At 48.5% G+C, this 18,309-nt stretch overlaps 1 protein-coding gene across 1 annotated transcript in view; it reads right to left on the reverse strand.

Annotated features, from left to right (window-relative positions):
* Positions 1 to 8,527: 8,527 nt before the first annotated feature.
* dok4 (docking protein 4) overlaps positions 8,528 to 18,309 on the reverse strand; it is a 137,681-nt gene continuing 127,899 nt past the window's right edge. The window contains exon 8 of the mRNA XM_088371266.1: positions 8,528 to 8,839. Within this exon, the coding sequence (XP_088227392.1) occupies positions 8,697 to 8,839 (143 nt within the window). The 3' untranslated portion in view covers positions 8,528 to 8,696. The remainder of the gene's footprint in view (positions 8,840 to 18,309) is intronic.

Genomic DNA, 18,309 nt, shown 5'->3' on the forward strand with positions numbered 1-18,309 from the left:
ACTTGTCAGCGAACGTGAAACTCCAGCTGAGAGACAAGGCTTGTGCTTTTGATTTTTATTCAATAGCATGCGATGAGAGCACAGATGCCACAGACACCGCGCAACTGTTAATTTTTTTTGCGGGAAGTAGATGATAATTTTTGCTGTACGGAGGAGCTGCTTGATATGATGAGCCTAAAAGGCACAACGACGGGAAAAGATATTTTTGAAGCTGTGTCAGAGGCAGTTGAAAAGATGGGGCTTAAATGGGACAAGCTCTGTGGAGTAACAACGGACGGAGCTCCGGCCATGACTGGCGAGCGCAAAGGAATGGCATCTTTGGTGTGCGCCAAGGTAAAAGAGAGCGGATGTGAGGCTGTTAGGATGCACTGTATAATCCACCAAGAAGCACTGTGTGCCAAGACTGTCCAGCTGGGCGATGTGATGAACACTGTCGTAAAAACTGTCAACGTAATTCGAGCGAGAGGACTGTACCACAGAGAATTTCAGGCTTTCCTATCTGATGTGGATGCTGAATGTACTCTACCACTCTGATGTGCGCTGGCTCAGTCGCGGCTGTGTGCTGCAGCGGTTTTTTTCGCTGAGATCAGAAATCGACCAGTTTTTAAAAGAGAAGGGCCGACCTCTTCATGAGTTAAGTGACCCTCTGTGGCTGGCAGATCTGGCATTTTTAGTTGATCTTACGCATCATCTGAATACACTGAACAAGAACCTACAAGGCAAAGAACAGCTGGTGCCACAACTGCATGCACACATGAAAGCCTTCTGCGTAAAGCTCCGCCTGTTTGAGACACAACTACGAGGCTTTAATGCTGCACACTTCCCCGCGCTGTCTGAAATCAAGTCTGCTTTTCCAAACGCCGACCTTTCTGCTCAAAAGGAGAAATATGTGTCTGTGATTTCCTCTCTCATGACGGAATTCAACCAGCGTTTCCAAGATTTTTCTGCCATTGAAAAACAAATCAAGCTGTTCTCGACCCCCTTTCTGGTGGATGCAGAAGAAGTGGAAGAGAGTCTGCAGTTAGAGCTGATTGAAATTCAATGTGATGATTCTCTGAAGAGTCAGCATCAGCTTCTCCCCCTCCCCGAATTCTATCAGAGTTTGGATAATGCCAAGTTTCCTCTGATGAGACGCCACGCAAAAAGAATGATGAGCCTGTTCGGCTCGACATACATATGTGAACAAACATTTTCTCTATTCAATCAGAACAAAAGCAGAATGAGAACCAGAATAACTGATAGCCATCTCTGTGAAGTCCTTCGTGTCTCAACCACCAAACTTTCTCCTGACATGTCAGCCATCCTTCAATCCAAAGGACAGCATCACTGCTCCCACTGAGTGTAATGTTCTTCACAATACACAGTATTCATGTGTCAGTATGTCACCTCTAGCCCTTTGTTTATTTTTCTGTATTTGGCCCTCACTAAAAAAAGTTTGGACACCCCTGGTTTAGGGACTTTGCGTTCACTAAATTAATAACTTACAAGCCAGTGCATCTAGCCTGCTTGCATTCCACATGTAATCCTGTTTTTATTTTGCTTTATAAAAAATAAAAACACAAAAAATATGATAAATGTCATTATTCAGGTTACATACTGTGTAAATGAACTTAGTTGTCTAACATAGGAGCAAATAAGTTTACCTTGACTAGACAATGACTAGGACCACACGAGGCCTACAGGAAATTCTGCTACCCATCTCACCCAACGTTGCAAAGTTACAACGTGCCCATAAAACCTTAGCAAAACATGACAAGTTTGCAAACACTACATTATGGTGCCCAATGGGCTCTAACAACACTATATGAAAGGTTTATTTTAGTTTTTTACATGTTTTACTACGTCTGGGTCTTACAGGGTTAAAACTGTGTGTGCCCGCGCGTGTATGCATGCCAGTTTGCATTTGTTGTGTGCATATGTGCTGCTGCCATGTAATGAGGCTGTCCATCTGCTGATTTATTGTTAGATTTAGTTCCAGTTGATTTTGTAAGTTGAAGAGTCATTTGTTATTCTTTCTTACATGCACATTCCTCTAAACTTTGTAACTGACCCTGGCTAAACTAATAATAAAATATATGTCTATGTTTCCTATGCACAGGTGGAAATATTGCCAGTTTTGGTGCTTCAGACAGTAGGCCCAGTACTAGCTCAGAGCAGTTGACAGGTAAAGAACAGACAGTCATCTATCAATGCATGGGATTGAATAGGCTATGACTATGCATGAAACATTTGGTTAAAAAAAAAAAACAGCATATATTTAACCATATCATTCTGTTAAGGATCGGACAGTACAGCCAAGTGCGTGACGACGGACTTTATTGGAAGGGGATGATGGAAACAGCCGGCGCTGGAGCGGCGATCGGGCTGGAGAGGACAAACGGTTCTGCGGGGGTTTCGAATAGTCAAGCGAGTCAAGTTTCTCCGGGACTGATGAGCGAGGCAGCATCAAGGGACAGACTGGCACTCGGTTCTGCGCTGGCGGCGCTGATATAGCGCTGTCCATGAACCCGTGGCAGGTGACGGTGATTCCACTGACAGGGGGGGCGTGGTCCCGTCGCAGGTGCCACCAGCACGTGACAGAACCCCCCCCCCACAAGGGACGGCTCCCGACGTCCCCAGGAACCGAAAACAACAAAACAACAACAAAAAAAGGAAGGCAATACCCCGGGCGGCCAGGTGGAGGGGTCAGCACACCGCTGAAACGTCCGACACCTCGCCAGACGCAGGCTCGACGGGCGCGGGGGCAGAAGACCCCGGTACCGGTGGGCAAGACCTCCCCGGACCCTCACCCCTGGTCCCCTCGTCCCTCCTCGGGCGCCCGCGCCGAGGACCCGGTTGGTCCGGATGACAGCGATGGAACTCCGTGATGAGCGAACGGTCGAGTATCCAGCGGCTCGGAACCCAGGAGCGGTGCGCGTCGTCATAACCCTCCCAGTCCACGAGATATTGTAGGCCCCGACCACGCCGCCGCGATCGGAGCAGGGAGCGGACAGCGTAAGCCGGGCCCCCATCGACGAGCTGGGGCGGCGGCGGCGGAACGGGCGCCGGCGTCAACGCGCTCTCATGGATGGGCCGCACACAGGACACGTGGAACGTGGGATGAACCTTCATGGAGTCTGGAAGGAGCAGACGGACTGCGGCCGGGCCAATCACCTTCTGGATAGGGAACGGTCCAACAAAGCGGGGCGCCAGTTTGCGGGATCCCGCTCGCAGCGGCAAATCCCGCGTCGATAGCCACACACGCTGCCCCACTCTGTACTCCGGAGCCGGCGTCCGGTGCTTGTTCGCCTGGCGGGCGTAGCCTGAAACAGAGCGGAGAAGAGTGACCCGGCCCCTCGCCCAGGCACGATGACAACGGCGGACACAAGCCTGGGCCGACGGGCACGCCGCACCACGCTCCTGGTGGGCGAACAAGGGTGGCTGGTACCCGAAGACGCAGTGGCAAGGCGAAAGTCCCGTGGCCGAGCTGGGAAGGGAATTGTGAGCATACTCTACCCAGGGAAGCTGTTGAACCCACCCGCGCTGGTTCCCGGCGGCCATGCATCGGAGAGCCCTGCCCAGTTCCTGGTTCAGGCGCTCCGCTTGACCGTTGGACTGAGGGTGAAACCCCGAGGAGAGGCTTGCCGTGGCGCCGAGGAGTCGGCAGAACTCCATCCGGAAGGTGGAAGCGAATTGAGGTCCTCGGTCTGACACGATGTCTTGTGGAAGACCGTGGTGACGAAACACCTCCGCACCATGATGGACGCCGTCTGCTTCGCAGATGGGAGCTTAGGCAGAGGGATGAAATGCGTCATCTTGCTAAAACGGTCTACCACCGTGAGGACCACCGTGTTTCCCTCTGAGGGGGGGAGGCCCGTGACAAAGTCAATTGACAGGTGAGACCAGGGACGCTGGGGAACCGGCAAGGGTTGAAGCAGCCCGGCCGGAGGACGAGCAGACGTCTTGTGGCGGTTACAGATTGAGCAGGCTCTGACGTAATCGCTGGTGTCCACTTGCCAGGTGGGCCACCAGAAACGCTGTGCCACCACGTACCTCGTGCGTGCAGCGCCGGGATGACAGGCCAGGCGTGAGTCGTGCGCCCATTGCAGCACGGCCGATCGCAGGCCTTCAGGGACGAACAGGCAACCCTCCGGGCAGTTGCTGGGGCCGGGTTGATCGCGTGATGCGGCTTCCACTTGGCGTTCGATCTCCCATGTGAGAGCCGCCACCCGAACCGAGCTCGGGAGGATAGTGGGAGGCGGACCCTGTCCCTCCTCCCCACCAGGAAACAAACGCGACAGGGCGTCCGCCTTCGCGTTACGGGAACCCGGTCTGTAGGAAAGAGAGAACTCAAACCGGTCAAAGAACAGAGCCCACCGTGCTTGTCTCGGGTTCAGTCTCTTGGCCGATCTCAGATACTCCAAGTTGCGGTGGTCGGTCCAGACAATGAACGGAGTGGTGGCGCCCTCCAGCCAATGTCGCCACTCCTCCAAAGCCAACTTGACGGCGAGGAGCTCCCGATTACCGATGTCATAGTTCCGTTCTGAGGCTGACAAACGGCGAGAAAAGAAGGCGCATGGGTGGAGACGATCGTCTTGGCGGCTACGTTGAGACAACACCGCCCCGACACCCACGTCCGAGGCGTCCACTTCGACCACGAACTGTCTGTCGGGATCGGGAACTCTGAGGATGGGAGCGGATGTGAACCTCCTCTTAAGCTCCTGAAATGCCTGTTCCGCCCGTTCTGTCCATTTGTATGGGGAGGCGGGGCTGGTAAGGGCGGTGAGTGGCGCGGCCACCGTGCTGTATCCACGGATAAAACGTCGATAAAAGTTCGCAAAACCTAAGAATTGTTGTAGCCGCTTGCGTGTCTCGGGAACAGGCCATGACGTGACCGCCTCCACCTTCCCAGGGTCCATTTCGATGGATCCCTCACGCACCACGTAGCCGAGGAATTTGACAGAGGAGGCGTGGAACTCGCACTTCTCTGCCTTCACGTAGAGCGAATTCTCTCGGAGGCGTCGCAGCACCGCCCGAACATGCTTGATGTGCTCAGGAAGCGAGCGGGAGAAGATGAGGATGTCGTCCAAATAAACGAACACAACTTTGTCCAGCATGTCTCGTAACACGTCGTTTATCAGGGACTGGAAAACTGCTGGGGCGTTGGTGAGCCCAAACGGAACCACCAAGTACTCGTAGTGTCCGCTCGGGGTGTTGAAAGCCGTCTTCCACTCGTCTCCCTCCCGGATGCGGATCAGGTGGTAGGCGTTGCGAAGATCCAGCTTTGTGAAGATGGTGGCACCCTGAAGGCTCTCAAAGACGGAAGAAAGAAGAGGCAGAGGGTATCGGTTCTTTACGGTGATCTCGTTTATTCCCCGGTAGTCGATACACGGGCGGAGCGTGCCCTCCTTCTTCTTCACGAAGAAAAACCCCGCTCCCGCAGGTGAAGAGGACGGCCGTATGATACCGGCTGCCAGGGACTCCCGGATGTATTCCTCCATAGCCCGGCGCTCAGGAGCGGACAGGGAGTAGACGCGTCCCTTGGGAGGGAAGGTGCCGGGCAACAGATCGATGGCGCAATCGTAGGACCGGTGTGGAGGAAGAGAAGCGGCCCTGGCTTTACTAAAAACCTCCTTGAGTTCGTGATAAACTGCTGGGACATTGGAGATGTCGGGACTGTACCTGGGCGGGGCTCTGCCGAGTGGGCTGGTGGCCGCCTTCAGGCACACTCGATGGCAGCGTTCGCTCCACTGCCGTACAACCCCCACCTCCCAGTCCAGCACCGGGTTGTGCTGCCGCAACCAAGGGTGCCCCAGGATGAGCTGCTGTCCTGGGAGGGAAAGAAGAAAAAACTGGATGGTCTCGTGGTGATTGCCGGAGAGCATTACCTTAACCGGCTCCGTCACGAAAGCCACCTCGCCAATCAGACGGCCATCAATGGCACATGCGGGAATGGACGGGCTCAGCGGGAGGAAGCCGACACCCCACTGACGCGCCAGGCTAATGTCCATGATGTTCCCCTCCGCGCCGGAATCCACCAAGGCCGCCACGTTCTGGTCGTCCGCCGCAAGCTGGACACATGCCTGTAGCGTGAGCGTGCTGGGACTGGGAGAGCCGGTGCTGGTCGAGCTCACGCGGATCCCCTGACGCCGCGTGAGCTCCGGCCTTTTAACGGGCACCCCGCCACCCGATGGCCCCCCTCCCCACAGTAAAAACACAAGCCCAGCGAGAGGCGTCGATGGTGCTCCTCCGAGGGAACCCGAGCCCCTCCCAGATCCATGGGCTCAGCGGGTGGTGTGGTTGACGGGTCCCCAGCAGACGGAGGAATGTGGCCACGCGGATTCCGCGGGGACCTCCTCTCCCGATCGCGCCGCCGCGTCCGGATCCGCCGGTCTACTCGGGCCGCCAAGTCCATCGCGCCCTTCAGGGTTCGTAAGACACCAGTTCGTCTTTCATATACTCGGCGAGGCCGTTTAGGAATGTGCTAACGAGCGCTGGCGCGTTCCATCCGCTGCTGCCGGCCAACGTCTGGAACTTAAGGGCGTACTCCGCGACCGATCCGCTACCCTGACGCAGCGTCGCCAGTTCCTCGGCGGCGTCTTCGGCGGCGGATCCCAGGTCGAACAGGCAGAGCAATTCCTCTGCGAAGGCGTCGAAGGAATCGCATGCCGGGGCCATCCTTTCATACTCTGCCAAACCCCATAGCCGCGCCTCGCCCGTGAGGTGGGTTAGAACGAACCCGACCTTGGCTGATTCTGACGCAAACGTGACGGGCTGGAGGCTGAACATTATGCGACAGTTGGTCACAAACGCCCTCACGTGCTTGGGATCGCCGTTGAATTTTTCGATGTTGCCGAGGCGGGGCTCCGGGACGTCCACGAGCCTCCTGGCCTCGGCAGACGGGCGGTGCTGGGGTGCCGTGACAGCCGGGGACGCAGCCACCGACAGTCTCTGGAGGGCTTGGGCCATCTCCTGCTGCTGCAGCTGTTGTTGCTGACCAACCTCGATCAGGTTACGGATGTCGGCGGACAGGCTGCTGATGGCGGTCTCGGCTCGCTCCAGTCGGCTCAATGCCGTCTCGTCGTTCGCTGACTGCATAGCGTTGGCCAGTCTGTACTGTTAAGGATCGGACAGTACAGCCAAGTGCGTGACGACGGACTTTATTGGAAGGGGATGATGGGAACAGCCGGCGCTGGAGCGGCGATCGGGCTGGAGAGGACAAACGGTTCTGCGGGGGTTTCGAATAGTCAAGCGAGTCAAGTTTCTCCGGGACTGATGAGCGAAGCAGCATCAAGGGACAGACTGGCACTCGGTTCTGCGCTGGCGGCGCTGATATAGCGCTGTCCATGAACCCGTGGCAGGTGACGGTGATTCCACTGACAGGGGGGGCGTGGTCCCGTCGCAGGTGCCACCAGCACGTGACACATTCTTTTGATATTGATTAAATGTGTTATTGTCGATAATATAATTATTATGCTGGTTGTTCTAACACTCCCAGCAGATGCAGCGTATACTGGCAAGACAAGTCCAGGGAGCAGTGCAATGGAAAGGCTAACTCAAGACACAGACACACAGTCAGACTCAGAGAGACCTCTTGATTATTTTGCTCGCCCTCATTCTAGAGATTTTGATTTGTTTTTCCGGTACCACCTACAACAAAACCCAAAGAATGATTGTGTGCATGTGTGTGCGCACAAATGCATTTTGCTTGTGCCCATGCATTTAAGTGTGGGTGTGAACATGCACATGTGGGCAAGGCCAGGGTGGCCTGGTTACATAACTGACTCCTGGTCTGAAAAAATCTCCCAGTCCGGCCCTGATTGTAACATACTAATTGTACCTAACTTAAAATTGGAAAACATTGATACATATATACTGTAAAATAAAATGAAGATAGGCATAGGCTATATTTTCTATCGTTTCTTAGGACAAGCTTCTTTCATCCACTATACCTTCATGCGGAAAGATGAGAGATTTCTGGATCGACTTGTGTGTTGCCTTGACTAAGATCCCTCAAATTTAATTGCCGATTGATTCAGAATTTTGCTTGCTGGGGAGCATCAATAAATTGGATGAATACTCAACAAATTTCAATAAAACATTTTGGAAATAGCACTGGCTGTCGTCAGAAAGTGCATTGCTAATTCCCCTTTATCCTTAACTAGATAGTAATTAAAGATGAATAATTGGGTGCCTTTAGAAAAAGTAACATACATATGACCTTACCTTTATTAAAATTTGGCAATACTATTTCGATTTAGTGGATACCGTAATATTGGAATGTGACTGACCTCATTTTACTGTAAATATTGTGAATTTCTGAAAGTTTTTTTTTATGAATGAATGAAACACACTTTTAGGAATTGGGTGGGTTGGGGAGTAATTCCTTTTTTGAAAAATAAATAAAGTTTTTCTTAAATTATTTTTATTTTTTAAAATTATTTTCTTTGTTTGTTGGGAGTTTAATTCTATGAACTGAGAAATTAAAGTATTCAAAAGAAAAGCCACGATATACGAGAGAAACAAGTTTGTGCTGTTGATATAGTCTCCTGTTCAGCAGAGGCTTCACATTTGCTCCCATGTACTATGGTGATAACACCATCTAAAGCCAAATGAGAACTTCAAAAGAGATGACTACAAATGTAAATGTCAAAGCTACATTTATTGATGCTTTGACCAGATTTGATCATTTATAATCACAACAGTTTGTGAATGTGTCACTGTACTTGGTAGGTAAGCTGTAATCTTTGGTAATGTGAGTTTATATCAGGCTGGGACTGTGTATGTGTGTTTTCAATGGGCAGAGAAGAGTAGTGTTCAGCAGGAAAAGTTGACAGGAGCAGCTCTTCCGAGGCATTGCCTGCAGATCAAGCACAAACAGTTTTCTTCTCTTTACAATACAAACATACACAAAGAGCAACACTTTTTGTAGTTATGAACTTTTATGAATTCATCAAGAATGGTTTTCCTCCCTCTGTCTCAACCCTGATAATAGATGATGGTGTGGGCAGGATTAAAAGTACATGAAAGTCAGTTTCGATTTCGTTTAATGTTCTACACTGATATAGTCAGTGTTCTGCCCTCAGAATTGTTTTGTTGATGTTAGAAAGGTAGGTGAACTTAAAACTGAATCTGCTGAGTGTGTGCTTTATGCTGGGAATTGTTTTCTGTAAGGCAGGGGCGTCCAAACTTTTTGCAAGGAGGGCCAAATTTGATAAAGTGAAGGGGCCTGGGGGCCAATAGTTTTTCAGACATTTTTTAACTACAAAAATTTCATGCAAATACACACTGTTTTAAAACAAATTTCATTGTCCCAATTGTCTTTATTTTTTAAATGACAAAATAACCAAACATAAGCCACTCAGGCAGATGTGAACAACTTTAAAAACACAAATTCTGCCTTTCATTTATACCTGAAGAGTCAGATAACATTGAAGAAACTGTATGTAATACCTTAAATTTACATGAGTATACAATTATTTTTGCCTCATAAACGTTTTAAACAGGAGTTAATAGTAATGCAAAGTTGTCTGATATTATTAAAACTTAAAACAAGTGAATTTTGCTCTTGTCATTTACAATATCTTTCAGAAAGTAATAGTTTGTGTCACATCTACAGGTTCATACCATCAACAGTATTAACATGGCCACTTTGAAGCGTGCTTTAGTAATATTTACTTTTGATTCACAGCCCCACGTGATGAATCGCTGTTGTGATGCCAGTTCAGCTTGGAGCTGCTTCACTTTATCAGCACGGTCACTCCCTGTTAGCTTGTCGTATGTATTAGCATGTTTAGTCTGATCGTGTCTCTTTAGGTTGAAATCCTTAACCATGGCAACCGTCTCTTGACAAATTAGACAAACACAATTGCCTTGATTCTCAGTGAAGTATTGTAATTCCAATTTCTCTTGAAAGCGACGGCCCTCAATGTTAACTTTCCTCATTTTCTTTGCAGTCGCCATGGCAGAAATGAGCGGAGAGGGGTGGTGCTGCCACCTTTTGGTAATAAGAGAAATTACAGTTTAAAGTTTCATGATTTTTTTTTTGTTTTACTCAGTTTGACAGTGCAGGCGGCCCATAAATAATACATTATAAGACCGAAAATGCGGGCCGTATAAAATCCGATTGGGGGCCGGATTTGGCCCGCGGGAACATACAAAAGTGGTTATTTGTCGTTTAGAAGCGAATCGGAACTTTATTTTGAAATGTACCGGAAAATGTGCACATTTTTGTTAAAGTAACTTGACTACTAATGAGTTTGAGACGTTGGGACTACTTGCGCCATCCAGGCAAATGTTTCTCCTCTCCTTATGCTCACGGAAGCAATGGCTGCAAGTTATAATCATTTTGTTGGATAACTTTGTTACTGTTTATAAGAAACATATACATATATATATATACATATAGAAACATATATATATATATATATATATATATATATATATATATATATATATGTATGTATGTATATGTATGTCCTCGTAGGCAGCCGTCGATCCCGGGAGATCATGGGTTTGCGCCCGTTGGTGTCACTCCACGGCAGTGCTTCGTGTGGCTATGCAGTCCGATCCGGGAGGCACAGCTTCTGCCGCATCTTGCACAGCGGTGGTCAAAGGTGTTATTGAAATCTTGAAAATGCTGATTTTTATTTCTCAGTCTTTTGCCGTTGGCCTGCTGCCTTAGGATGTTTTTGTAGGCGACAAGACCCTCTCTCGTTTTCTGTCTCCAGTAGCTTCTGTCTTGGGCGATAGTTTGCCATGTGTTCAGTCCGATGCCTGCGGCTTTCATATTGCGTTTACAGGTGTCCTTGTAGCGCAGCTGGGGTCGTCCTACTGGCCTCGAACCAGACGACAATTCGCCGAACAGGAGATCTTAGGGGATTCTTCCCTCGCCCATACGGGTCACGTGGCCCAGCCAGCGCAGGCGTCTTTGCTTGAGCAGGTAGAACATGGAAGCTATTTTGGTCATCTCCAGCACTGCATTGTTGGTTACATGATCTTTCCAGATGATCCCGAGGATGCGACGTAGACATCAAAGGTGGAAGGCATTCAGTTTCTTCTCTTGTCTTGCATGGAGCGTCCAGGTTTCGCTGCCATAGAGTAGGGTTCTCAAGACAAAAGCTTTGTAGACCTGAATCCTGGTCTTTCTCGTCAGGTTGTTGTTGGACCAGACTCTTTCTGTGAGGCGAGCAAAAGTTGATGCAGCTTTGCCGATCCGCCGAGCGAATTCCTTGTCAATAATCACCTTGTCTGAAATGGTAGAGCCCAGGTAGATAAAGTCATCGACGGACTCCAGCGTGCGGTTTGAGATTGTGATTGCCGGTGGTGTTACAACACCCTGGCCCATCACTTGTGTCTTTTTTAGGCTGATGGTTAGGCCGAATTGTTCACAGGCGTATGCGAAGCGAGACATGAGTGCCTGGAGTTCCTCTTCTGTGTGGGTTGCAACAGCTGCATCATCAGCAAACAAGAATTCTCGGAGGCACCTGGTTCGAACTTTGGTCTTGGCCTTTAGTCTTGTGATGTTAAAGAGGTTGCCGTCGTGTCTAGTTCGTAAGTAGATTCCTTCTGTGGCGTTTCCAAATGCAAACTTCAGCATGACGGAGAAGAATATACTGAACAGGGTTGGAGCCAGAACACATCCTTGTTTTACCCCGCTGCTGATGTTAAATGGTTTGGATGCATTGCCGTCGTGTATGATAGTTCCTTGCATGTTGTCATGGAATGATTTGACAATGCTCAGCATGGTGGGGGGGCAGCCAATTTTTTCCAAAATGTTGAAAAGTCCTTTTCTGCTCACGAGATCAAAGGCCTTGGTTAGATCGATGAAGGCAAGGTAAAGTGGTTTTCTTTGTTCTCTGCATTTCTCTTGTAGTTGCCTCACAGAGAAGACCATATATGGTGGATCTTTCCGCTCTGAATCCGCATTGTGATTCTGGGTAGACTCTGTCGGCCAGGACCTCCAGTCTTCTTAACACTACGCGCGCAAAGAGTTTGCCGACAATGCTGAGGAGTGAGATTCCTCGGTAATTGTTGCAGTCGCTTCTATCACCCTTGCTCTTGTATAGGGTGACTATGTTTGCATCTCGCAAGTCCTGTAGCACTTCGCCTTCCTTCCAGCACAAAGAGAGGATCTCGTGAAGATGTTGGATGAGTGTACCCTTTGCGCATTTCAGAACTTCTGGAGGGATGCCATCTTTTCCTGGTGCTTTGCCAGACACAAGGTCTTCTAGCGCGCTTTTTGTTTCTTCCAGGCTGGGATTTTCGTCTAGCTCCCTCTTGATCGGCAGTTCTTCAATTGAGTCGAGGGCATCTTGGCTAACGTTTGTCTCACTGCTGTACAGTTGTGAGTAGTGCTCTGCCCAGCGCTCCATTTGCTAACCTTTATCGGTGATGATGTCCCCTTGGGCTTACTTCAGTGGGGCAGTGGTTTTCTTTGTTGGCCCAATGACAAGTTTTATTCCTTCATACATGCCACAGATGTTTCCTCTGTCCGCTGCAGTTTGAATCTTGACGCAGAGTTGGATCCAGTAATCATTGGCACATCTTTTGCATGCTTTTTGCACTTTGCTGCGGGCTGTTCTCAGTGTCTGCAGGTTTTTGTCGTTGGGGGAGGATTTATATTGTCTCAGGGCTTGCCTCTTTTGTTCTATCAGAGGGATTAGCTCTAAGTGTGCCTCGAACCAGTCTATGGATTATGTTGTTTTCCGTCCGAATGTTTGCAAGGCGGTGTTGTAGACAGCATCTCTGAAGTGTTCCCATCTTTTGGAGGCGCTGCCCTCAGGGGTCTCTTGTCTACTGCGGCTGCGAATAGTTCTACTTTTCGAGGATCAGATGTACCATTGGTGTTGAAGCGAGCTCTGCCGACTTTCTTTGAGTGATGGACTTTTCTCGGCTGTAGCTTCACTCTGCTGCATACGAGGGAATGGTTCGAGTCAGCTTGACGTCAGACAGATCGTTTCGTCTGGTTAGCACGAAGTCGATCAGGTGCCAGTGTTTTGATCTTGGGTGCCTCCATGAAACCTTGTGCTGGGTCTTGGTGGTGAAAAATGTGTTGGTGATGCAGAGGTTTTGTTGGCAGCACAATTCCAATAATCTCTGTCCATTTTCGTTGATCTTGCCAATTCCGAAGTGTCCTAGACAGGATGGCCAGCTGTTGTAGTCCTGGCCAACACGGGTGTTGAAATCTCCAAGGATGAGCAGCTTTTCGTTGGGAGGTATGCTCTGAATTGTGTTGTTGAGCTCATCATAAAACTTGTCCTTGGCTTCTTGATATGACGGAAGTGTTGGTGCGTAGGCACTGATAAAGTTCACCACGCCTGTTGATGTTCGGAGCTGAAGTTTCAGGAGTCTCTCTGTTCCCTCGCATGGCAAGATGGAACCAGATAGGCTGTTCCGATAGGCGAATCCCACGCCGTGTTCTTTTGGTTCACCAGGCTGTTTTCCTTGCCAGATAAAGGTGTAATCTTTCTCCCTGATGCAACCAGAAGAGAGGAGTCTTGTTTCCTGAAGAGCAACAATGTCTAGCTGTAACCTCAGAAGTTCGTTGTTGATAACGGCGGTCTTTCGGGCATCATTGATGGCTTGAAGGTCTTCAGAAAGGCCAGTGGTTAAGGTTCGTACATTCCACGTGCCAATTTTCAAGTATGAGCGGAGTTTTCCTTTAGTTTTCCCGTTTTGTTTGCATTTTCGGCCTGGTGTAAGACTTTGTCGGGCTACTTGTCAGGTTTCCCCTATGACCCACACACCCAGTGGGGCAAGTAGACCGTGGCGAGGCAGCACCTTACTGGCTGGGGACTGCCCAGCTTGAAGCGGGCGGTAGCTGCCCAATGAGACGCGAAGATCTCTCCCACTGTCGAAAGCAACCCCTGGCGCCTCACTCTTCGCCAATCGAGCGGTGGCTTATAACCGGTAAATCTGCTGCTTTCTGTTTTTGTTCCAACGCTGTGACGCGGTGCTGAAGTGGACTCTTCAGGGCGCAGAGCCTGGGCATGTTTCTATGGAGAACAAGCTGTTACCCATGTACTAGCAGGTTCCCCCACTCCACTCCGCTGGAGACACCAGGGGAAGGCCAGGGCCAATACTGTCTGAGTGCCGGCGAAGTCGCAGGAGTTGCCGGAAAGAAGTTGAATCAACACAGGATCCGCCTTAGGGACTCCAGCTCCGGATTATTACTCAGGGTTGACTCCCGAAGCCTTTTCCCATGAACGGGTGTTGCCGCAAGGCAGCGGAGGTTTGAAATCAGAGTTTTCCTTCTCCTTATCCTTCCCAACCCAAGGGGAAATTGATTTTCTGTAGGGGTTGACTTCCTTAGCCCATTCCTCTCCCGAGGAACCCACTGGGCAGTGGTACTATTTAACCCATAGTTTGGGGGCTGGTTCGTGGGCACCAGGGCGTGTCCACACACCGGTGTGCCTGCGTGCCGCACGTCTAGGGGCTAGACCTCCTCCGAGTCCCTTGTAGTTCCGCCTGGGTCCGTGTTGTACCCTGTTACCGTGTGTCGCCGCGTGGAGGCACTACATAGGACTTGGTGTTAGAGAGGCTATGTATGGCAGGGAGAGACTGACACACTCGGCTCTCCCATTCGCAAACTGCTAGCCAGTGGTGAGGGTTGACAGTGAGAAGTGACATGCACTAGGCACTCCACTAACACACTAGACCAGACATGGGCAAACTACGGCCCGCGGGCCACATCCGGCCCACGGGGCCGTTTAATCCAGCCCGCCAAACCTGAATAAATTGTATTATTGAACTTTTTTGGGGGTCATTTTGCCTGCAATTAGTATGTTTCCCCAATAGATGGGGAAGCGCCCGCCCGCGCATTCACTACCGGAAGCCGTGTCAGAAAGCTCGGTGCACACTCACAAGTGCGTGTACGTACTAAGTAGTACGGACCCGGCGCACTCCGCGCTCTATTTCCATGAGTGCCGAATTTCGAGTGTGGGCTGTGACGTCAGCATTCTCGTAATTCGCGCGCTGAGCTTTCAGATACAGTTTTACGTTAATGCCACCCATAAACCTTCCCCTGGAATCCTTCCACTAAAATGAGTGGCCCGAGCAAAAGAAAGGTGGACACTGAGTGCCGAGTGTTTAAAAAAAAAAAGAGAGGACAATTTAGCTCGACCTACGTGTGTGAGCAGACGTTCCGCCACATGAACGTCGACAAAGCCTGTCACAGCTCTAGGTTAACGGACCGACACCTCGGCTCTATCCTAAGAATTACCACAACAAATTTTACTCCAGACCATGATGCACTAGCAAAAAAGGGAGCCCAACAATACTATTGATTTCTTTATTACTTTATTTAGAAGTATTCTTTCACTGATTCTTCAAGATGATGTATTTGGTCAGAATGTTTGCCGTTTGATGTGATTTCGCCTCATTAGATAAACATATTTCATAAATCAGACCTGCAGGCGCTGAAGTGATGGAAACTATTATTCATAATAACAGTGTCGTATTTAATGAGGATCACTGATAGTAGTTTTTTGGTGAAATGTTTTTTTAATGCTGTTAATAAATGCATTTGTTTTCAAAAAGCTTTTTTTTGAATATCCATGCTTTACAACCTATTAAAAGTACAAACATTTTATGCAATGACCTTTACATGTCATTTCTATTACTTCACACAAATACTGCATCCATCTGCTCCTGGTTCGGCCCCCCGATCAAAATTTAGAACCAAATTCGGCCCGCCAGTCAAAAAGTTTGCCCACCCCTGCACTAGACGCATCACAACAACCCAACTTGGTCCTGTGAAGTCAGACACACATATGTATGTACATATGCACGTACACACACACACACACACACACACACACACACACACACACACACACACACACACACACACACACACACACACACATATATATATATAGAGAATGACCAAGCCAAGATCCTCTGGGACTTCCAGATCCAGACAGACAGAATGGTAATGGCGAACCAACCGGACATTGTGGTGGTGGACAAAGAGCAGAGGAAAGCCGTTGTGGTTGACATAGCCATCCCAAATGATGGTAACATTAGGAAAAAGGAACATGAGAAACTTGAGAAATATCAAGGGCTCAGAGAAGAGCTGGAGAAGACCTGGAGAGTTAAGACTTCAGTGGTACCTGTGGTCATTGGAGCACTAGGGGCAGTAACCCCCAAACTGGAGGAGTGGCTGAAACAGATCCCAGGAAAAACATCTGACATCTCAGTCCAGAAAAGTGCAGTACTAGGAACAGCAAAGATACTGCGTAGAACCCTCAAGCTCCCAGGCCTCTGGTAGAGGACCTGAGCTTGAAGGGAAAAAGATACCACCCACGGGGGGTGAGGAAAAAGTTTTTTAGTTATATATATATATATATATATATATATATATATATATATATATATATATATATATATATATATATATATATATATATATTCTGGCTTCACTAAACATGTAGGTAGGTATTCAGCTATCCAGCATGTGTAAACAGCTAGGTGACGGGAACAACAAAGGGAATGCCTCTTATTTTTTCCCACCTTTATTTCACACCAATGTGCAAAACAGGAAGCTGTAAAACAGAAATACAAATATGTTTTTGCTTTCAAACAACTTCCAAATAATAATTTGCACACAGATTGTTCTCTACAGAGCAGATTGACTACATTAGCAGTATGTACTGAAGTGGGAGAAACAGCAACATGTACATATTTTGTAAACTCATACTTTTCATGTTCATACTGCTCGGTTGGGAGCACGGATGCAAAACACGGAGCTGCGTGGCCTTCCAATACACATGGGCACAGACGGTAGACACAACACACACACACACACACGCACACACACACAAACAGGGCGGGGACTCCAATACACATAGATACCAAATGGTCAGGTGACGCTTTACCATCTTTTCCAGACAGTATAAAACCTTCTGACCTGGAGAATGGGGGTTGTTGTTTATCCGCTGCTGTGCCTTGTGTACTGGCCACCATTAAACAACCCAAAATATTGCCAATTAAAAACCAACTGTTACTCCACATCTTTGTTTTCCTTGCTCAAAAACGGACATCTCAAACAACACGCAACAGATGGTGACCCTGAGGTGCCCCCTTTTTTGGAAGGTAAGATTTCCCTCAATAACTGTGCCCTCTGCACCGTAGTGGTATAGTCTTTCCCGACCCCAAATTTAATAAATCATAAATTGAATTTCTGTTTCAATATATATGAAATTATTTTCCTGGTAAAGATAAGGTAAAATTTCTGTGGAGAGGGTTGTTTCTTTGTTGTACTGTGTTATTGTATTGCACTGGTGTCTAACTTATTTTTGTCGCGGGCCGCATCGTAGTCATAGTTTCCTTTGGAGGGCCATTATGACTGTCAACCCAAATACATGTATGAACACCCAATATTATATTCAGTATATGCTACAAACTGACAAATAACTCATTTTCAAATTAGACTAGTAAAACCTGTTCAAATATTTGAAATAGATGATTTTTAAAAGTGAAGACAATTTGCAATTTTAGTAATGACACATGAATTTGATGCACAGTATTGAAGGAATGGGGTCGAAATACAAAAAGTCCTGCCTAGCTACAAAAACAGATATGCTCGAACCTCATTGAATAAAGTACATAAGCAGAAAAGTATATTCACATATTAAATCAATAAAAGAAACACTTTAAGCATATAATTATACCTACACACCAAATCAAAAAAGAAGACATAACTAGACATTTTTGATAAGTGGTGTTGGATTTTGTCCACAATTTAGGGAGCGCGCTATCTGCGCCTCACGGCAAAAGCCATTGCCAATCACCTCTTATCCAATTTACTCACTGCGTGGTCGTTTGATTTCTTCAGATTTAGGAAAATGCTAAGACACTGAAGCAGAAATTAGACTTACACAGGTTGGTTGAGTTCAATCACAATTCTTGTTCAGAAAGCTCTGTCTTCAGGAAAGTACAATACAGAGCTGGGCCTTTCAAGAGCGGAAAGTCTCCATTCAGAAAAGGCAGCATTCAACGTTTTTTGGTCAGCTTATATTCAGTTCCACATGCCAGTGTGGGCCGAGTTTGATGAGTGATGAGTCTTTGGGGCGGGGCAAGTTCGCAGGAGTGTCTGATTCCATGGGAGTGGGTGATGGTTCGGTGAGAACTGGTTCCGTGGGGTTGGGTGCTGATTATGGGCGATTCGATGTGTGGGGGCTGTTGTTTTCCTTTCCGTCTTTCAGCCTTGACGATCATCTTTGGCTGGGCTGTCTCCCTCTGGCACCTGCTAGTTTTATCTCCAAGTGACCTTCCTGTAAACATTCTCCTCCATTCTTGCACATACACTGTCTCACCTAATTCTTT

This window comes from Syngnathus floridae, chromosome 3 (assembly GCF_059516105.1).
Source record: "Syngnathus floridae isolate MCC-2025c chromosome 3, RoL_Sflo_1.0, whole genome shotgun sequence".
NCBI lineage: Eukaryota > Metazoa > Chordata > Actinopteri > Syngnathiformes > Syngnathidae > Syngnathus > Syngnathus floridae.